At 56.0% G+C, this 21,283-nt stretch overlaps 7 protein-coding genes across 7 annotated transcripts; all 7 read left to right on the top strand.

The window, feature by feature from the left end:
* Nucleotides 1–374: 374 nt before the first annotated feature.
* On the top strand, nucleotides 375–3,031 carry KRP23_2980 (Conserved oligomeric Golgi complex subunit 3; the record flags this gene model as incomplete). Its single annotated transcript, XM_067887777.1, has 5 exons — nucleotides 375–1,025; nucleotides 1,083–1,660; nucleotides 1,740–2,127; nucleotides 2,199–2,825; nucleotides 2,909–3,031. 5 exons carry the CDS (start codon nucleotides 375–377, stop codon nucleotides 3,029–3,031), a joined length of 2,367 nt encoding a protein of 788 aa, XP_067750338.1.
* A 1,240-nt stretch (nucleotides 3,032–4,271) lies between these two features.
* On the top strand, nucleotides 4,272–5,729 carry KRP23_2979 (Glucan 1,3-beta-glucosidase 2; the record flags this gene model as incomplete). The annotated part of the gene is made up of 1 exon (XM_067887776.1): nucleotides 4,272–5,729. The coding sequence occupies one exon, from the start codon at nucleotides 4,272–4,274 to the stop codon at nucleotides 5,727–5,729; it is 1,458 nt and encodes a 485-aa protein (XP_067750337.1).
* A 447-nt stretch (nucleotides 5,730–6,176) lies between these two features.
* KRP23_2978 (Glucan 1,3-beta-glucosidase) lies at nucleotides 6,177–7,583 on the top strand (the record flags this gene model as incomplete). The annotated part of the gene is made up of 1 exon (XM_067887774.1): nucleotides 6,177–7,583. The coding sequence occupies one exon, from the start codon at nucleotides 6,177–6,179 to the stop codon at nucleotides 7,581–7,583; it is 1,407 nt and encodes a 468-aa protein (XP_067750336.1).
* Nucleotides 7,584–8,149: 566 nt separating this feature from the next.
* Nucleotides 8,150–10,666, top strand: KRP23_2977 (uncharacterized protein; the record flags this gene model as incomplete). Its single annotated transcript, XM_067887773.1, has 1 exon — nucleotides 8,150–10,666. One exon carries the CDS (start codon nucleotides 8,150–8,152, stop codon nucleotides 10,664–10,666), a length of 2,517 nt encoding a protein of 838 aa, XP_067750335.1.
* A 475-nt stretch (nucleotides 10,667–11,141) lies between these two features.
* On the top strand, nucleotides 11,142–13,547 carry KRP23_2976 (uncharacterized protein; the record flags this gene model as incomplete). Its single annotated transcript, XM_067887772.1, has 1 exon — nucleotides 11,142–13,547. One exon carries the CDS (start codon nucleotides 11,142–11,144, stop codon nucleotides 13,545–13,547), a length of 2,406 nt encoding a protein of 801 aa, XP_067750334.1.
* An 846-nt stretch (nucleotides 13,548–14,393) lies between these two features.
* KRP23_2975 (putative glucan 1,3-beta-glucosidase A) lies at nucleotides 14,394–15,635 on the top strand (the record flags this gene model as incomplete). The annotated part of the gene is made up of 1 exon (XM_067887771.1): nucleotides 14,394–15,635. The coding sequence occupies one exon, from the start codon at nucleotides 14,394–14,396 to the stop codon at nucleotides 15,633–15,635; it is 1,242 nt and encodes a 413-aa protein (XP_067750333.1).
* Nucleotides 15,636–16,306: 671 nt separating this feature from the next.
* KRP23_2974 (2-oxoglutarate dehydrogenase, mitochondrial) lies at nucleotides 16,307–19,758 on the top strand (the record flags this gene model as incomplete). The annotated part of the gene is made up of 4 exons (XM_067887770.1): nucleotides 16,307–16,602; nucleotides 16,679–16,993; nucleotides 17,083–17,194; nucleotides 17,281–19,758. 4 exons carry the CDS (start codon nucleotides 16,307–16,309, stop codon nucleotides 19,756–19,758), a joined length of 3,201 nt encoding a protein of 1,066 aa, XP_067750332.1.
* Between the last annotated feature and the right edge of the window lie 1,525 nt (nucleotides 19,759–21,283).

The following is a 21,283-nucleotide window of genomic DNA, read 5'->3' as shown; positions in this document are numbered from 1 at the left end:
GGGTGGCCACACACGCACTCCAACCACTCGAGCTTTCGACGTCGAGCAGCAATAGTAATCCAGACTCTCCAGCCGTTCCACCGAGTACTTTCCCTGCCTCCCGACTTGTACCTCGGTCCACTTATGCTCGAGGCGTCGGAGCCAGCTCCCTGATGTCGTCTCCGTGCCATCCTCTCACCTGTCCTCTGTCCATCGCTGGTCGGCGAACAATACCGAAAATAGTCCCAGAAGTTGAAGTTCCCGGACCAAAAAATACGATTTGGCTGCATATTAGCCACCATACGAATATCAAGCCTGATTCAGATGGCTACACTCCAAATAACCCAGTGGGACATTTGAGCAGTCCATAACCCAAAAACACAAAGCTCGCCAAGATGGTCCCTTCGGGTGTGCGGGAGACGCCTCTGAGCGCGACACAGGACGCGCTGCTGCACTCGCTGGAGCGGCGGCTGCAGCTCCAGACGCACGCGGAGACGCACGCGGCGCTTGCGACTTCGGAGACGCCCTCGACGTTGCGCGAGTTCACGGCGCAGCGCCTTAAAGCATCAGGCAGTAATAATACCTCTTCTGTTCAGGTGGACACTCCATTCGTGCATCTGTCCACCCAGATGGCCATGTGCTTCGCGCAGTGGAACGCTCTGTACGTCCATGCGCACTCGACGCAGGCGCTCATGGCCGACATGGAGGCCAGCCACGCGCAGGTGGCGGCCAAGACGCAGGCGCTGTATCGCAGCTTTGAGGACGTTTTGCAGCAGGTGGCGGCGCTGGACGCGCGCGTGGCTGCCGTGGCCGCCCCCATGCCGCACTTCACGGCCATCGACGGAGCGGCCCACGCGCTGGGCTTCGGCGTCCAATTCGCTCCGCCGTCGTCGGGCCACGTCCTCATGGAGAGGACAAATGCCAGAGCTACAATTAACAAGGCGGTGCAGGTTTTCCAGCATCGACGCGGCGTGGACCCCACGGCGCAGAGCTTTGAGCAGGCACTGGAGACGATCGACGCGTCTGTGGCTTATCTTACGCAACATGTAGGAAGGTTTTAGTGATGTTTGTGTGCGGATGAGCTTCTGATGGTGATTTTATAGGTGGACTATAAGGACGCAGCGTGCTTTATTGACGCGTACCGGACGCTGGCAGCGGGTGGCATCCAATGTTTGAAGGACTACGCGCTGAGTGGATTGGAGGCGGCCAAGGACGCGGTGTATGAGGCGCTGCAGAAGGAGGCGGCGCAGCAGAGCGTGATGACGTCCTCGGTGGGCCAACTGGACGAGACGTCGGCGTACTATGTGAACTTTCAGCTGGTTGCGCCGGCACTTGCTGCTGTAGCGAAGCAGCTGGAACGATTAACCGCTCAGCCACCGCAGGACAGCGCGGAGAATCTGCGGGTGCTGGGAGAAGTCGCCGAGGCCTACGCTACTCAGCGAGTGCAGCTGCTGGCACCGGTGCTTGGTGCCTGGCTGGATGCAGTCTCGCAAACGTCGGATATCGTCAACGTGCTCCGCGCGACTTGCGCTCAGCTGCTCAAGGTGTGCGAGGCAGAGTTTCGACTTTTCCTCAAGCTTTTCGGCCATGACCCAAGCGACGAACTCTTCTCTTTGTCAGGGCTCGAAGTGGGTCTTGGCGAAGACGAACAGAGTGACGACGACAACGAAAATGCCTATGAGTACGTACTTCACTCTGTCGGGCTAACTTGCCGTGCGTAGCTGCTACTAACCTGCGCATCCTTGTTTTTTCGCGGTTAGACGTCTCATCTTCCAGCTCAGCGGACTGCTGTACAACACTGTTCGGCCGCAATTGCTGGCCCAGAAGGACCTGGAAGTGCTGTGCGAGGTGATTCAGGTTCTGCGAAGCGAGGTGATTGAGGCCGCAATTACCCCACGTGCAGCGCTTGTGGGCTATGCTGAACCAGTAATGCACCGAATGATTCAAGACGCACAGGAACGACTCATCCTGTGCATGCAGAAGTATATTCGCGATGAAATTGAAGGCTTCGTGCCTACTCCCGCTGATCTAGATTACCCAGCCAAGTTGGTGGCGGCGGAACAGGCCGGTGCGTCGCTGTATGCCACGTGGTACCCGTCGCTTGAGCACACGCTAATGTGTCTGTCAAAGGGGTATCACTTCGTCAAGGTAAAGTATTGCAGTAATGCTGTGGCTAGTGATACGGGAGCACTGATTGTGTCCCTTTTGCATCATTTCAGATGGAGATTTTCGAGGAATTGGCTCAAGATGCCATTCAGATCTGCACGGCTTCGTTGAAAATGGCTTCCGCTGATATCACGGCAACTCAGGGCGGTCTGCATGGGTCGCTCTTCCTCGTTAAGCACTTACTTACGCTGCGGGAGCAGATTACTCCGTTCGAGATTCAGTTCGCACAAACGAGCAAGGCGCTGGACTTCACGAGCAGTGCGGACGCCATGAACGAGCTGCTGGTTGACGCGTCGACGTTATTCCGATTCTCGGGGCCGAATGGTATCGTGGGTCTGTTCACTCGCGGCATCCCGCAGATCCAGGAGACGACGGCAGATGTGAAGAAGGAGTTGGAGCAGGAACTCAAGAAGAGCTGCACGGGCTTCATCGAAATTGTGCTGCAGCAGTTGGGTCAGTCGCTGCTTGCACTGATGAAGCAGATCGCACATGTGCAGCAGACGCAAAAGGCCACGGCGCTCGACTTCCGTCAGTGTGCGTTTACTGCACCAACTGAGGTTAACAACGTGCTGGCCAGTGTCTCCCACCAGCTACGCGGGACCCTGCCGGAGATTCTGCAGACCATCCACCTCTACCTTCGCAATGCTTCAACCGAGACGATCCTATTTAAGCCCGTGCAGGTGAGGGAACTTGTGGTGGCTTGTTGTGAACCCTGGCAACTAACAGTCTGTGATTCTTGCTTGGTCGTGTGTTTCTCGTCTAGCGTAACCTGCTGGATGCGGTCGAGAACCTCAACTCACTCATGGAGCAAACGTACACTCGTGAGGAGCTTGAGCCGTGTGGGGAGGTCTTCGCGGTCGTATTTCAGCAGTTGCGTGCACTTTAAGGCTGCCAGTCACTATGAATGCGGCTATTGATCGTTCATGGCAAAGGTGCAGCTCACGAGTCTCATCGCTGATTGTATGCGTTAGTTTTGCATACTACTTCATGTTGTGTATGCTGACTCGTTGATGAAGTCTTGCCTTGATAACTAGACAACTTAACACCGAAGAGGTTGAGTCGTGAAGGAATCCAAGTTGGGCTAGTCGAGGGGGCTCACCACGATGGGGCAGGGTTCTGCGACTTCCACACGTGGAAATTCTTGCGTCGCACTGCAACCACGCCAGTGACCGTTTCAGAAGAACTCGGTGTCTCCGTTCTGCTGAAGATAAGCTGAGTAACGTTGCCAAACGTGGTGGCCTGGATATGTTGTGCCCTCATTGACTTTCTTCGGCGCTACGTTAATCCTTGAAGGCCAGTGGTGCAACTACTACAGTGGCAGTCCATTAATTACGCTAGGTTTCGCTCGAGCATGCGGGTCGACAGCACGACGAAGTGTAACGACACCAGCGATGAGGTGACCGATGGCGTGGACGTCGAAGTCTTGATTCTCGTGCTCGAAAAACCGAAATGGACGGCAGTGCCGAGCCAGCAGCGTACCCTTCTGAACGTCCGAGCTCTGTCCAACAAGTACTTCTGATTCACGGCACGTGCTGTTCTGGCCAACAGCCTTCGGCTCTGACGTTTGAGTCCGTCGGACCACGTGCAAGGCAGATGGCAGCACTAGTCGCCGATGAATCCAGCGATCCCTCCAAGCTGCTGTAGGCATCTCGATGTGGACACCGGATGAGCAGATGGGTAAAGACGCAGGTGCCGCCTTGCATCTACGAACTCTGACACGCAACCTGCAATGATCCATGCGAGTGTGCTGCTGCAAAGGCAAAAATCCGAGGCACGACCTGAGGCTCCTGTCTCCTCGGTTGCCGACGCACCATTATGAATAGACTCGGACGCACGACTGGAAGGATCCGGGCGCTTCGCCACAGCACGTCTCATTTCGACGCCATCTGCTTCTGACGCCTCGTAGTGTTCGGACAACGAAAAACTGGTGAAAAGTGTCGATAACGGCTGGCGGTGGCTCTACATGAAGTATCCGTCGGCCGTTGTCATTTCCAGCGTCTGCACCGCCTCCAAGGCGATACCACGCCAAGTTATTAGTCGCCTCAACTCCATGGCCGTCGCGTTCGAACAGCGGAGTCTCCGCTCTCACAACTCAATTTGCCTCTCCACCAACACCTCGTCTCGCCATGCTCCGTCGCCTTGCATGCCTCACTGCCACGTTGGCCGCGTTTTCGGCGACACCGACGACCGCCACGACCTTCACGACGCTCGGCGGTGACAATGTCGCTAACGCGGTGGCCCAAGTCTCAGCTACGGACGTCTCCCAGTACGACACTTCCACAACGACAACCCAAGTGAACTCCACCGCCTCGGTCCTCGGTGATAACAACACAGTCACGCAAGTGACGTCGTCCGGCACCTCGGACCAAGGTCAAAGCAGTACGATCCAGCAGCAGCAGAGCACCACCGGATCGGCCGCGACCCAGGCTGGGTCCACGAACACTACCCATATCCAGCACAGCATCCGCAATGGCGACGTCTCCAGTATCGGCGTGAACCTCGGGTCGTGGCTCGTGGCCGAGCACTGGATGACCGGCGCCGCCGATTTCTGGAAGGGCGTGACCGACGACGACGCCAGCAAGGGCGAGTACACTGCCATCTCCAAGGCGTCGGACCCGGACACGATCCGTTCCAACTTGGACTACCACCACAGCACCTTCATCACCGAGAGCGACATCGCCGACATTGCGGCTGCCGGCATCAACACGGTGCGCGTGCCGGTGGGTTACTGGATCGTGGGCTTCGACAACGACGACCCGTCCGGCGAGGCCGCGTGGGAGCAGTTCTCGAACGGCACGTTGAAGTACCTGGACGTCCTCATCAAGGACTGGGCCAAGACGCACAACGTGGCGGTGCTCATTAGCACGCACGCCGCCAAGGGCTCGCAGAACGGCGCCGACCACTCGTCCCCGTGCGACCCAGGCAACTCACACTGGAGCGCGTATGACGAGAACGTGGCCAACACGATCTCGATGGTCACGTTCCTGGCCGCGCGCTACAAGGACGAGGACGCGTTCCTGGGCATCGGCCTGCTCAACGAGCCCAACGCGTCCACGGACGAGGACAAGCTCTACGCCTACTACGAACAGGCGTACGCGGCCATCCGCGAGACCGGCTCCGACTGCGTGCTGAGCGTGGCCCCGCTGCTCTACAAGCAGTCGGCTGACGTCATGACGGACTTTATGCAGGCGCCGACCTACATCAACGTGTGGGTCGAGTGGCACCCGTACTTCGTGTGGGGCTACGAGAATACGAGCGACTACGACCTGACCAACACGGCCGTCAAGGTCAACTTCCAGTCCAGCATGAGCCAGTGGAACGCGCGTGAGAACCACAACCGCCTCTTCATCGGCGAGTGGAGCTTCGCCACGGCCGGCAAGTTCGGCGACGACCAGGAGGGCTACTACGAGTTCTGTCAGGCCATGGTGGACGTCATGTACCAGGCCGGCGCCGGCTTCACCTTCTGGAGCTGGCGGCTCTACGGCGACGAGTCCGGCTTCAACGCCTGGTCGCTGCGCAGTGTGCTGCGTGACGACCGACTCAAGGCCATCTTCTTCTCCGGTGGCTCGACGCAGCAGAGCTAACTCAAGAGCGACGTAGCACTACAACTATTGTATTTTTCGGTGTGAGTGGTCAGTCAAATAGCAACCAACAAAATAGAGATTGCTTTGATGCTTTTCATTCTGTGCACGGGTAAGTTGTGGCTGAGGAGCGTTCATGAACGGTGATAGCTGGCTACGCACCCCTGTATCAGTTGGGGCCAGTCTGGTCGTGCCATCCCGACCATCTTTTGGGTGTTTGCAAATCCTGGTTTGGCTGTCGCGCTTTTTCACGAATGACGTGACGCACAACCAGGCGACGACTACAGAGTTTCGCTAGGAGAATGGATGGCTCCATCTGTCACTCGCGTCGATGTGCACGATGGACCAGAAGGATGCAACGGGAGTGCAGTCATCGACCAGCCAAATCTTGGAATCCTCGTGCCAAGGCGTTCGTGACGCCACTTGTCAATTTGCAGCGTCGCGACCATCATGTTGCCCTTCTTCTCTTATCTGCTGGCCGCCTTGGCCGTCACTTCGGCCACCACCTTCGGCAGCTCGGACAGCTCAAGCTCCGTGCAGCAATTGATGGGCACAGTGCAGACCCAACAAGGCTCCGATACGTCCGAGTCCACGACCGCCGGATCCTCCGCTTCGACCCACGTCCAGTACAGTATCCGCAGTGGGGAGACGACCAGCAAAGGGGTGAATCTCGGCTCGTGGCTCGTGGCCGAGAACTGGATGACCAGCTCCGCCGACTTTTGGACGGGGGCCGTCAACGCCTCCCAAGGAGAATACACGGCCATCGCCGAGGCCACCGACCCGGACGCCATCCGGTCGCACCTCGAGTACCACCACTCGACCTTCATCAACGAGAGTGACATCGCCGAGATCGCGGCTGTGGGCATCAACACGGTGCGCGTCCCCATCGGGTACTGGATCGTGGGCTTCGACCACAATGACCCGTCGGGGAAGGCCGAGTGGGAGGTCTACACGAACGGAACCCTCAAGTACTTGGACGCATTAGTCACAGACTGGGCCAAGAAGTACAACGTGGCGGTGCTGTTGAGCATCCACGCAGCCAAAGGCTCGCAGAACGGAGCGGACAACTCGTCGCCCAGTGTCTACGGCTCGGAGTTGTGGGGGTCGTTCGCTGAGAACGTCAACAACACCATCTCCATGGTGGAGTACCTGGCCGAGAGGTACAAAGACGAGGAAGCTTTCCTCGGGTTCGGCCTGCTCAACGAACCCAATGGAGACACGACCACGGACGTGCTGTACGACTACTACGAGCGAGCGTACAGTGCCATCCGAGAAACGGGCAGTGAGTGCGTGCTGACGGTGGCGCCGCTGCTTTCCGAGCAATCCCCCACGGTACTCACGGACTTCATGCTGGCCCCTGCGTACACGAACGTGTGGGTCGAGTGGCACCCGTACTTTGTCTGGGGCTACGACGACGTGTCGGACGCGGACCTCGTGAGCACGAGCGTCAAGGTCAACTTCCAGGGCGACGTGAGCCAGTGGAACTCAGTCGACGGCCACAACCGCCTCTTCATCGGCGAGTGGTGCTTTGCCACCAATGGCAAGTTTGAGGACGACGAGGACCTGTTCTACGAGTTTGCTCAGGCGGAGACGGCCGTGGTGAACCAGGCCGGAGGCGGCTGGACCTACTGGAGCTGGCGCATCTACGAGGACGAGACGGGAGACAACATGTGGTCGCTGCGCGCAGTGCTGCGTGACGACAAGCTCAAGGAGATCCTCTTCCCGTCCAGCAGTGGCAGCTCCTCCGTTACGATCTCCACGTCGAGCTCCAGTGACCAGGAGCAGCAGCAGCAGCAGCAACAGCAGGTGCAGGTGCAGACTGGGAGCTCCACCGACCAAACACAGCAGCAGTCGTGAAAGCTTTTAGTCGGTTTTGTGTGTAGCTTGCGTTGGAAACCTCATCGCTCCCGCTTCGAGCAGAAACTACGAGGTCGTGCAGTAAGAACCTTGAGTAAATACAGATAGAAGCAGCCTTTTCGAACGACTTTTGTGTCGGATTGCAGATACTTTTGTTACTTAGTGGCTGAGCACGTGACGTGATAGACCAACCACAGTACAAGAGCGACGCACCTTCAAGTGGCTGCTTTGGGGTATTTTGGCGCTCTCATCTTCGCATCGGACCCGCGGCATCTCAGACCCAAAGCTCATCAAGTGCATTACAACGGCCAAACAATGGGGGCGATCGCTATTTGTGCATGTAGCAGCTTCGCATCGCATGCAGTCGCTAAATAAAACCCCTTTGCGGATAGACCAGAGCTGCAGGAATGTTGCAGTTTTCCGTTGCGTCCCAGTCTTGGCGCGGTGAGTTTCAAAAAGCAGGTTGCAGTGCTTGGGACGCCTCATTCTCTTTTTGTCTTCGGCGCGTCCGGCAGTTCGAACGAACAGGGCCGACACTTTTCAAGTATTTTTTCAGGTTGGCGACGATGGGGCCGCGGAAGGGGTCAAGAGGCATGATCACCAAACTGGTATTAGTGTCGCTGCTGGCTGTAAGCTGCATTGCCACGACACACGCAGCAGAGCAGTCGTTCGAGATGATTTCCAAGTTGCGCGGGTTCAGCCGAGAGGCGTTCGAGCAGCAGCAAGGATTCGCATTCAACAGCGCAATAGCCACCAGACGACTCGATGCGGCTGCAACTCAGGCGGACGCATCCGCTAAGGCCAATGAAGTGGGCGCGTCGGTGCGCAAAGCGATCAAGCAGCTGCGGAAAGGAACGGACAAGTTCTACCACGACCTCATCACTGCTGCCAAGATCTACATGTGCGAACAAGACATCAAGAACAACAAGAAGGGCCCCACTGTTCGCTACGTGAGCTGCACCGCTGACAATGCCTACAAGGACGACAACGGCAACCCGGTCAAGCTCACGATATCGGACTTGACGGACAGCGACGTGGTGAAAAACTACGGCCAAGGGCTCTGCGAGATCAACCCCGACTGCTACTGGGACGAGATCCTGCCTGGTGACACGACGCGCGCGAAAGTGTACGCGGACGCCGATAGCACCATGAATGCATCCGCTGCCGACGCCCAGATCAAGGAATGGCTCACGGGTGTCGTTGGCTTCGTGATTCCTGGTATCGTGCTGGGCGTCTTGAGTCTGCTGACCATGGTCTTTTTCTTGATCTGCCGCTGCTGCTGCAACCGATGCGGCGGCCGCTTCCCACGTGAAGAGGGATACACGTGCATGCAGAAGTTCTTGCCGCTGCTGTTCTTCCTGCTCTTCGCCATTGGTATCATCGCGGTATCAGCTGCAGCATTTGTCTACCAGGGCATCATGGTTTCGGGTGTGGATGACCTGTTCAATGCAACGTCGGGCACTTTGGACAACGGAAGCGACTGGATCGTCAGCATTCGCACCCCGATGGAGGAAATCGGCGCACAAGTGATCAGTTCGTCTGGTAGTGTCAAGGCCAAACTGGCCGATACTGGTTTCATCGATACCGGCCTTACCGACATCACTGGCAAGCTCAGGGCGATTGGAACAAACTACGGCGGCACGCGCAAGTTCCCGACGGGCTGCACAGCTGATTCAAGCAATCCAAATTCATGTTTGGAATGCAAGGCGTGTAGCCAGATCGGTACGAAGGCTACTACGGCTGCAGATCAGGTAGACCAAACCACGGGGCCGGGCGTGAAGCAACTGAGCAACGTCAAGAAGCAGCTCAACACTCAGCTCGTGGATATCTCCGAGACGGTTCAAAGCTCGGTGGACACTCAAGTGGGGACTGCCAATGTCTTCATCGGCACGATTGATGACACGAAGGGAGACGTGACGGACTACGACAAGAAGTTCCAGAAGTACCGGGACATGCTGGTGTACGCGATCATGTCCTTGTTCATACTTGCGCTGTTGGTGGTCGTGATCGGCTTCGTCGGTATTCTCTTCGGCCTCACGCCGCTGAAGGCGCTGGCCAACATCATGCACATCGCCTACTTCATCGGTTTCATCGTGCTCTTCATCACGTTCATTATCAGTGCCATCGTCCTGGCACTTGGCGTCGTGCTGGGAGACGCGTGCGAAGTGACGATGATTTTCACCGCCAACTGGACTGTGCCGCTCGGCGACTCTGCGAAAGCCCTGGACGCGTGCTTCCAGGACGAGTCGCTGTTGGATGTGTTCAACCTGTCGGACAAACTCAGCTTCGCACGCGGTGGAATTGAGTTCCCGGACCTCGACATGGATTCGGTGCTTGACTTCTCGCAGCTGAACACCTTTTCTGGTGAAATGGCGAGTGTCAACACGACTTCGTTTGGTTTTAGCGACTCGGACTTCACCACTTTCCAGACGGATTTCAACTCGTACGCCGTTCAGACCGCTGGAGCATGCCAAACTACAGGCACCGGGTATGGCACAGTCGCTAAAATCCTGGATCCCTGGACAACGAATGGTGACACCAGGGTGGGAACTGAGACTGCGGTCCAATACATCAAGAGATACTACACCACTTTCGACGCGAGCTGCACGGGCACTGGAGGTAACGGCAAGGCCTATACGTGTAGCTCCAGCACGTGCACTTTCTCCACGTACATGGGAGAGCAGTTCCAATTGCTCTTCAACATGGCCTCTTCAAAAAACTTCGTGGATAACCTTCATACCGACGTTAACGGCGTGACAACCTCCACGACCGACTTCTCGACGAAGACCAAACAGTTTGACGGCGCCATCAACGACATCAAGACCGATCTCAACAGCAACCTCATCAAGTACGTGGGCGAATTCGAGGAGGCTATGCACTGTACGTTCCTTGCTGACGGCTTCTGGGAAATCTACAATACGCTTTGTGGCGACCTGATGCCTGCTATCACGATGATCGCGCTCATGCTGTTTCTCTGCGGAATCTTCCTCATCGCCGTCAACGTCTGCCTCATCATTGGCGTCAAGCGACTCAAGGCACATGGCAATGGCCACATCATGGACACGGAAATGAAGTTCAAGTAGAGACGTGGTAGGCAGTGTGGGGGATGAGAGCCTTCTTCTACTAGATTTCTACATTCGAGACATGGGTAACCTTATTAAGACAAACCTTTTTCATTCTGTCAGCATCGTATTCAACCATTGACCACTTCGAAAGACATAATAAAAAAGTCAGAAAACTCTCAGCGAAGAAGATCGTAAATATAGGAAAAGAAGATTGAGTGTTGTGCGCTCCAAAATACATGCAATTGCGTGGCTCTGATGGCCATCGCACGAGTTTATATATATTTCTCTTCATTCGAGGTCACCGCCAAGAAGCTAACGCTTGCAACACTTACGTACAATGGCCCAGAGATTCCCAAGTGGCATATCCAGGCAGGTTCTGGTGGCTTCGCTGCTTGTGGTTTTCCTTGCTACTGCGAGTGCCGCGGACCAACCTCTCGACTTGAGCTCGATACTGCGTGATCTCAGTCAAAACAGCTACCTCCTCAACAATGCGATGATCCCTAGTACAACCAACGTGCAATCCCCTTACCGAAGACTTGACGAACTTGCGATCGAGGCGGAGAGAGCAGCCGTTAGAGCGAGTGGGGTAGGCGCATATTTCAGCAACACGATCAAGCAGATCCGAGGAGCAACCGACGAATTTTATCACAATCTCATCACTGCTTTGAAGATCACTCTGTGCGAGCACGGCCTGGGCAAGAACTCCGTTCGCTTTGTCGCCAGCACCGACGATATCGCCTACAAGGCCGACAATGGGGACTGCGTGCAATTGACAGTATCCAGCTCGACCGATGATAACGTCAAAGAAGCCTACAACAGCGGACTGTGTGAAGTGCAACCGAATTGCTACTGGGCTCCGATTGAGGACGGAGATACGAATCGTGGTAGAGTGTATGCAGATCCGAACAGCCCAATGAGGAAGAATACTGCCACCGCCAAAGTCAAGGAGTGGGCCGCTGGTGCCATCGGCTTCGTGATTCCTGGTATTGTTTTGGGTGTGCTGAGCTTATTGACGATGAACTTCTTCTTGATCTGCCGCTGCTGCTGCAATCGCTGCGGCGGTCGATATCCACGCAAGCAGGGCTACACACGCATGCAGAAGTTTTTGCCAGTCTTTGTCTTCTTAATCTTCGCAATCGGAGTGTTCGTGGTGTCTACTGCTGCGTTGCTGTACCGCAACTCAATTCTCGGATCTGTGGACGATATTTTCAACGCAACATCAGGGGCATTAGAGAACGGCAGCGACTGGGTCGTGAGTATTCGCAATCCTCTACGAAATGTTCGCGACATGGTGGACACCTCGGTAGTCCTTGTCATCAAGGAGCTTAACGGTTCTGAATTCATCGAAGACGGAGTTCACGCGCTTATTGGGAAGCTTCGTGAGTTCGGAGAAAACTCGGCCAACCGCACGCTGCCGGACGGCTGTACAGTTGATGCAGACCAGTCCAAAGAGACATATACCGGCACAAATGGCAACATCTGTCTTCCTTGTGACGTGTGCACAACGATCAGCACGGAGATCGACAAAGCGTCCGATGAAATTGAGGCAAAAGCAGAACCGAGCGTCCAGCAGTTGATCACTGTTCGAGCACAGATAAATCACAAGCTCGTCAGTGTTGCAGACGCTGTTCGTGATGCGGTAAACTCGAAAGTTCAGACAGCTAACGATCTCATTGCTACTCTCGGCCATACGCACTACAAGGTCAGCAACTACGACGACACGTTTCAAAGTTTTCGCGATCAATTTGGGTTTGTGATCATGAACCTCTTTTATCTTGCTGGTGGAGTGATTGCTCTGAGCATTGTGGGCATCGTCTCCGGTCTCACTTCAGAGAATCCGCTCTCCAACACCATGCACGTTGCCTATTTCTTCGGCTTCATCATGCTCTTTGTCATATTCGTCACCAGCGCCGTCGTTCTAGCACTCGGAATCGTACTCGGAGACGCGTGCGAGATGGCGTTCATATTTTCGAGCAACTGGACTGTGCCGCTGGGCAACTCAGCGAGGGCTGTCGACGCGTGCTTTCAAAACGAATCGCTGCTGGACGTGTTCAATCTGTCGAGCCAACTAGCATTCGCTCGGGGCGGCATAAAGTTCCCAACCATTGAAGTGGGCTCCACGCTCGACTTGTCAGCCCTGGATAACTTCTCCGCAATGATCAACGCCACTGCTGAGACCGCGTTCGCGTTTAACGAAACTCGTTTTGACGAAATTGTGCAGTTTATCAACACTTACGCCACTCAGGACGCCGTACACTGCAAACTGAGCGATAAATACACGAAGGAAAACGCCCTAGAACCTTGGTTGGACAACAACGAGTCCTCGACGTATACTCCGGTGGGTTACATTATCAAGCGATACAAGCCTCGCAGTGAAGGCTGTGCTGGGATTCCAGATCGCAACTACGGCAAGCCATTTGTTTGTACGAACCACAAAAATCCGTGTGCGTTCTCAGCTTTTATGGGAGAACAATTTCGCGTTCTTGTCGACATGGCGACTATCAAGAACAGCGTGTACGACTTCGTGACCCAGCTCCAGCAGAATGTTACAGACGTCGTCGACTTCTCACACGAGTTCAAAACCAACGTCACCAACCTCATGGGGAGAATTGAAACCATCAAGAACAACCTCGAGAGCAGTCTCATCAAGTATGTCGACGACTTTGAGAAGGCCATGTACTGCACGTTCATCGCCGACGGGTTCTTCACCATGTACGGCGCAATCTGCGGAAGTATGGTGCCCTCCATTACGATGATCGGGATCATGCAGCTTGCAGTCGGGATATTTTTCATCCCCATGAACATCTGCCTCATCATCGGTGTTAAAAGACTCAAAGCTCGCAGATTCCGCCCCATCCTGGTGAGCGACATCAAAGTCGAGCGTGAATGGACTTACTGATGCCCCATAGGCTCTTCAGCACCCTGTTGTAGGACGCTTGACTTCCGTTTGATGCTTGCGTATCGGACAACACAACAACCAATCCACGAAAATAAATGCATTGCCTCCGTTGTTGACCGAGTCACGATGACGAGATGTTGAAGTGATCTTCGGTCTCGTCTTGGAATCAAGTGCGGTCACCGTCGAGTTTCTCAGTTAGAACAAGTTCTCGACACACGCGATACGCATGGTGTTGGGTTGCTGCTCATTTCCATACCACAAACAATCGCTCGAGCTGTGGTCGAAGCCGCGTGGCTTAATGAACCAAATCCTCGTTTGCTGAGCAACACGACGGCCACAGTCAGCATCTGAGTCGTCATTAGCTAGAAGCGTCTAGCCTAAAAGCCCGCCCCGCCGCCATGGACACCAGCACGCACCTCACGAGAAAGGTATGGTCGCACCGTGGCAATTTGAGACTCGCAAACCAGTTCGATCAGCATGGAATACGTTTTGACTCGTTCACCTTGGACTAACGATCTGATAATGCTAGATGTGCGTCATCTTTTGCGTTGGAAGAATGGCGACTTGCCGCGTTATATTCAACGCACGCGCTAGCAGACACCCACGAAAAAGGACCATAGTGAAAACACTCGCAGATTGAAGCACACTGCGTGGCCTACCAGGCGATCGAGTACATTATCTGATTATGTGGAACCAGCACGTGTGACCTCACTAGAGGGCAACCCACAAGACATCACCCAAATGCCGTGGTGTGTCTCCGCTGCAATCCGCCACAACTCATTCCGACATCCACGAGCAACCAACTCTTCACACTAAACTTGCTGAACCTGCTGAACCAGTTCAAGAATGCAACTTCGTCGTGAGATCTGCGCGGGTCTTGCTGCGTTCACCTTGTTGGTGGCGTTTGCTTCTGCTGACGTCGGATCATCGAGCAACGGCACTCGAGTCCAGGCTCCCACTGGGTCTACGCACGTTCAATCGGGAATTCGCAGCGGCCTGGTGAAAAGCAGAGGTGTGAACCTCGGGGGCTGGTTGGTGGCGGAGCACTGGATGACAGCAGATGCGGCTTTCTGGAACGGAGTCGACGACCGCTTCGCCAACTCGGGCGAGTACACGGCCATCACGAAAGCGGCGAGTCCAGATAACATCCGCTCCAAGCTGAACGACCACCACGCCAACTTCATCTCGGAAGACGACATCGAGCAGATCGCAGCGGCGGGGCTGAACACGGTTCGCGTGCCGCTCGGCTTCTGGCTTCTGGGCTACGACAAGCACGACCTGTCCAGCCAGCACGAGTGGGAGGCCTACACGCGCGGCACGCTCGTGTACTTGGACCAGCTCATCAGAAGCTGGGCCAAGAAGCACAACGTTGCGGTGTTGGTCAGCTTGCACGCCGCGAAAGGTTCGCAAAACGGCGCGGACCACTCGTCACCTGCAAGTCCGGGGCATTCGTTCTGGAGCCAATACCCGGAGAACGTGGCCAACTCCATCGAGGTCGCGCGCTTCCTCGCCGACCGGTACCTTCTTGACGAGGCCTTCCTCGGCATCGGTCTACTCAACGAACCGAGTGGCAGCACCGACGAGCGAGTGCTGTACCAGTACTACAAGGATGCGTACCAAGCAGTGCGGTCGACGGGGAGCGACTGCGTGCTGAGCGTCATGCCGATGCTGCAGAAGCAGAGCCCCGACGAGATGGTGGGCTTCATGGAAGCGCCGCAGTTTACGAACGTTTGGGTCGAGTGGCACCCGTACTTCATCTGGGGCTACGAGCACACGTCGGACGAGCAGTTGGTGAGCGTGACCGTCAAGCAGCAGTACAGGGCGCGCGTGGACAAGTGGAACACGCGCGCGGGCCACAACCGCTTGTTCCTTGGCGAGTGGAGCGTGGCCACCGCGTCCAACATGCGCCGCAACAAGCCCGACTTGTTCTACTCGTTCGCGAGGGAGCAGCTCCAGGTGCACGAGCAGGCGGAAGGAGGCTGGACGCTGTGGACGTGGAAGGCGGCAGGAAACAACGTGGACGACTGGAGTCTGCAGAAGCTGCTCACCGACGACCGACTCCGGGACATGCTGCGCAGCGATCTGTGACGTCGCATGTAAGTGTACGACCTGCCCTTCTACTGCAAGGTGTAACACGAATCGATCTTGTGTTGAGCATCTCCATGTTGAAGTGAGTACCGTACACAACTTCAGAAAGCCGGTGGCACGAGTTGCCATGAACCATCCAACTTCAGAAGGCGAGTGCAGTTAGCGTTCTCTTCGGCCTCCGTCTCAGCTTTCCAACCAGGACAACCGATCGCCCGCGACTTTCCTGCCCGATTGTGACAGTGCCGTGTCACAGTTGGGCGGACATTGCGTTTTGCGGTTGGGGACAGTTTGGACCGCCTTGGGGACCCTCCTCCACCACAGATTTGTTAAACCGCGCATAGAAGCTGGCTATCCGAAATCCGGCGATCCAAAACTCCAAAACTCGGGATCCCGAAAACCTCGGAGCGCCTTCATCTCCTCTCCATCTCTCTCTCGTTCTCACCGCAGGCAAACTCTTGAGCCAGCCACTCGGCCGAAGCGCCAAGCCGCCACGCAGAACAGCTCCGTCTATTGTGGCGATTGTGCAAAAGCGCAAAAGTTCAAGTTGCAGAAACCGGTTCTTTGTGTGTGTGGCTCTGCTCGTTTGATCGCGGGCCGTCTAAACAGGGCGGGGCGGCGCATACAACCAGTCTATCTAGCCTTCATGCCATCCGTCTCACCCATCATCCAGCATGTATGCCAGATCGCGGCCGCGACTGACCTCAGCCTCAGTTCCCCATCTGCGGCCCAAGGAGCGCAAGACCTCGATAGCAATCATGACACAGCAGTGGCTCGCCAAGGCTGTGCGGCGCAGCGTGCGCGCCAGCGTCTCGGCGCGCGTGACCCCCTCGCGCCTCCCGAGCAACGTGGCCGCCCGCTGGACGCGCGCCTTCTCGTCTACGCCCCACCCGAGCGAAACCTTCATGACGGGCACCAACAACGCCTACGTGGAGGAGATGTACTCGAGCTGGAAGAGCGACGCCTCCAGGTAGGCATTTCTAACCGCATGTCTAAACATCTCCGCGTTTTGCGCTGACAGTATACACTCTGGTATACATTCCTAGTGTGCACAAGTCGTGGGACGTATACTTCCGCCAGATCGAGAGCGGCAGCGTCCCGGGCGAGGCCTTCATCCCGCCACCTTCCATCCAGCAGGGCGTGACGCCCGTGCGCTCCGTGGGGGGCGCCGCGTCCACCGCGCAGAACGACGCGCTGGGCCTTAGCTACCTCATCCGCGCCTACCAGGTGCGCGGCCACGAGGCGGCCAACCTGGACCCGCTGGGGCTGCAGGAGCGGCCGGCGCTGCCCGAGCTGGACATTGAGATGTACGGCTTCTCTCAGAAGGATCTGGACCGCGTGATCGCCATCCCCAAGAACTTGTGCGTGCTCCTCTCTGCGTGTGTTTTGTTCATTTCTGCAAAACGGGCAGGAGATCTTAGATGTTTGTATTTGACGTCTCTTTGTACAGCTCGTCTGGAGTGTCGGGATTTTTGGAGGAGCTGGCGGACGGAAGCAGCAGCATGACGCTGGGCCAGATCATCCAGCGGCTCAAGGAGACGTACTGCAGTTCCATTGGAGTGGTGAGTGGGCTGGTTATTATGCTGTTTGAGAGGGTCCTGAAGGTGGTGCTAACCTGTTTTTGATCCTTGTGGGTCGTGACTTGCAGCAATACATGCACATGCTGGACCGTGAGCAGTGCAACTGGATCCGCGCCAAGATGGAGCACCTCGTGAAGGACGAGGAGTCCAAGGAGAAGAAGATGCACATTCTGGAGCGTTTGGCCTTCTCGGTCGTCTTCGAGCGCTTCCTGGGCAACAAGTACAACACGACCAAGCGTTTCGGGCTGGACGGCGCCGAGAGTCTGATTCCTGGCCTCAAGTTCATGATCGACCGCGGCACGCAGCTCGGCATGGAGCACCTGGTGATCGGCATGCCTCATCGTGGCCGTCTCAACGTGCTGTCGAACGTGATCCGCAAGCCCATTCAGCAAATTTTCAAGGAGTTCCAGGGCACGCACATTGACGTCGAGTCTTACAACGAGCCGGATGTGGAGGACTGGTCGAACTCGGGGGATGTCAAGTATCACCTGGGTACGTCGTACGACCGCACGTACCCGGATGGCCGTCAGGTGCACCTTTCGCTGGTGGCCAACCCATCGCACTTGGAGGCTGTTGACCCCGTCGTGGTTGGCAAGGTTCGTGCCAAGCAGTTCTACCTCGGCAACGACGACGAGGCCGAGAAGAAGGTGATGCCGCTGCTGCTGCACGGTGACGCTGCCTTTAGCGGTCAGGGTGTCGTCTACGAGACCATGCACCTGTCCGGACTTGAGAACTACGACACGGGCGGTACCGTCCACGTTGTGGTGAACAACCAGATCGGTTTCACGACGGACCCGAAGAACTCGCGCTCGTCGCAGTACTGCACGGACCTGGGCAAGGCTATGGACGTGCCTATCCTGCACGTGAACGGCGATGACCCGGTGTCAGTGGTGAAGGTGTTCGAGTTCGCGGCGGAGTGGCGCCAGAAGTGGCGCTCGGACGTGATCATCAATTTGACGTGCTACCGTCGCTTCGGCCACAACGAAGTGGACAACCCGTTCTTCACGCAGCCGCTCATGTACAAGAAGATCGGCCAGATGAAGTCGGTGCTGGACACGTACATTGACCAGCAGGTGGCCGCCGGTGCGGCTACTAAGGAGGAGTGCGATGCCGTGGTGTCGAAGGTCTGGAACTTCTTTCAGACGACGTTCGAGGAGACGGAGAAGTGGGAGGACACGAAGAAGAGCGATTGGCTTGCGAACCGCTGGGACTCGTTCAAGAGCCCCAACCAGCAGTCGCGCATTCGTCGTACGGGTGTGCACATGAACGTGCTGAAGCACGTGGGTGAGAAGATTAGCACAGTTAACCCTGGCTTCAAGGTCAACCGCCAGCTTGATCGTATTATGACGGCCAAGAAGAACACGATCGAGTCGGGCGAGGGCATCGACTGGGGTACTGCTGAGGCTCTTGCCTGGGGCACACTGCTGCTTGAGGGCAACCACGTGCGTATTAGTGGCCAGGATGTGGAGCGTGGTACGTTCAGCCACCGCCACTCTGTCCTGCACGACCAGGAGACCAACCAGGAGTATGTGCCTCTGAACCACCTGGCCACAAAGACGATCCCGTCGGCTCCACTGGAGTACAAGACGCCTGGCGGTGACACCGTGCCGGACACGCAGGCCGAGTTCGTGGCGTCGAACAGTTCACTGTCCGAGTTCGGTGTGCTGGGCTTTGAGCTTGGTTACTCGCTGGAAAACCCCAACGCTCTGGTGATGTGGGAGGCTCAGTTCGGTGACTTTGCCAACGGTGCGCAGATCATGATCGACCAGTTCCTGAGTGCTGGTGAGGACAAATGGATGCGTCAGTCCGGCCTTGTGATGATGTTGCCCCACGGTTACGAGGGCCAGGGTGCTGAGCACTCGTCGTGCCGCGTTGAGCGCTACCTGCAGCAAACAGACGACGACCCGAACATCGTGCCGCTCATGGACGAGGAGAACCGCATGCAGATTCAGCACACGAACTGGCAGGTGGTGTACTGCTCCACTCCAGCTCAGTACTTCCACGTGCTGCGTCGTCAGATCCACCGCGATTTCCGCAAGCCGCTGATCTCGGTGCAGCCGAAGCACCTGCTGCGTCTGCGCCAGGCGTCGTCAAAGATGGAGGATATGGCTGAGGGCACACAGTTCCAGCGCTTGATTCCGGAAGTCGCACCGGAGAAGCTGGTGGAGGACGACCAGGTGAAGCGTGTGGTCTTCTGCTCGGGCAAGATCTACTACGAGCTGGTCCAGGAACGTGATGAGAAGGACATCAAGGACGTGGCGATCGTGCGTGTAGAGCAGATCGCGCCGTTCCCGTTCGACAAGGTGGCGGAGCAGGCCGCTCGCTACCCGAACGCCGACATCAAGTGGGTGCAGGAGGAGCCGCAGAACATGGGTTTCTGGACGTACGTGTCGCCGCGCTTTGAGACGGCGCTGACGCAGCTGAACAGCGACTCTCGTCGGCCCGCGTTCATTGGCCGTGTGGCCGCCGCGGCTCCGGCCACCGGCTACAACGCTGTGCACCAGATCGAGCAGGGCCGCATCATCAAGAAGGCGTTCAAGTTGTAAGCGTCGATGGCGCCGGTGTGGAAGGGAAATAGCTCGCTACGATCCGCCATGGAGATCCCATAGCGGAGATGACGATAGCTCATACGGCAAGCAGCCGAAGCGGACCTGCGTGCCGGTAGAAGGTCTTGGCGTATTTTGTTAGCTTGCTGCTTGTAACCATTTGAAGAAAAAGTAAACAAAAGGAAGATCAACAAGTGCGAAACAATAATCTGATTCTTTTGATGCGTCAGCCCGTTGACATACCCAGAGTTTGGTAACGTGAGTCCTGTGTTCGCTTCCGCTTTCCCCTGATATTTTCCAGCATTCTGCCCTCCATTGTAAATTTCTCAAAACTAAGCGGGGTAGGCAGTCTCGCCCACCGTTTCTCGACCTGAAAGACACAAGAGACGTGGTATTCGCTGCTGTCTCCTCCTCCAACCGAGCTGCCCCCGACGGCATCAGCTGCACATTTGCCATGTTGCCGCCATCGAAGAGGGAGGAGAAGCGCAACCCGCGGTCGGGAAATGAACACTCGCTCTTGCCCGGGTCCGTGGTCGCCACGCAAGGCAGAACCGAAGTCTCGTCATGCTCGCGAGTGGGCACATTGCTGCGATTCTGGGGTTTCGATGTCTATTTGTTCAACTTGCTGGCGCAGGGTATTATAACCATTCCTCGATCAAAACTCGCGTTCACATCGTCAATTCGGTCATCTGGACAACGTACAGTAGAGAAGATTCCCGTTGAAATGGGCCCAACAGGTCATCTTTGAATTCATCGACGAGGAAGTAGAAACACTGTTGCATAGGTAAAACAGCAACTTATCCTCCGCGAGCTCGAGGATTTGCTTAGGAGTGGAATCCTTGGACGGCATGTGGAATCTGTAAACCACTTTGCCAAATTTCCCCAAGTCGTTGGGTCTCGATCCAGCGTAGATACGCTCGCCCACATCCGCCATGCTCAATCCGACTTTACCTGCCCCATATCTCCCGTAAAATGCCAAAGAGGTGCGAGCTGTAAGAAGTACAAACCCTTTATCCTCGCCCCCCGAATTGATGTCGCGTAATTCAACAGGTCTGTCCTCGTCCGGATCGGGCACTTCTCACTCACAGGACGATCCATTTGCTCCAATCACTTTCTTAAGCCGGGCCGTAACCGCGTAAAAATACTCGGAGTATGTCTTTTTCCCGTCAACACCCTTGAACAATGCACGTGATAATTGGACATATCCCTCTGAAGTGATAATCGTTGAGCAGCCTCGGGCTTTATCGGGCGGCCTGGATTTCTTCCAGTGTGGTATACCGTCCTGTGTACTACGATATCCGGCTAAACTCTTTGTGAGCGCTACTAAAAGTAATGTTGAGAAAGCATGGAAGTCAAAATCCATACAGTGACATGCCTCTCAAAGCGTTATCAACGAACACAAAAAATGACAGATCACTTCGATTTTCATTGAGGATTGAACCGCGGAGTTCGTCCTCTACTGTCTTGTCGTGTTTGAAAGTGTTTCTTCCTACTTCTTGCCACCATTTTCGACCAATATGGATAG

The sequence above is a fragment of the Phytophthora ramorum genome, assembly GCF_020800215.1.
Source record: "Phytophthora ramorum isolate Pr-102 chromosome Unknown Phyram_PR-102_s0002, whole genome shotgun sequence".
Classification (NCBI taxonomy): Eukaryota; Oomycota; class Peronosporomycetes; order Peronosporales; family Peronosporaceae; genus Phytophthora; species Phytophthora ramorum.
Note: the sequence above shows the minus strand (reverse complement) of the source record. Positions and strands in the feature narration are given on the sequence as shown.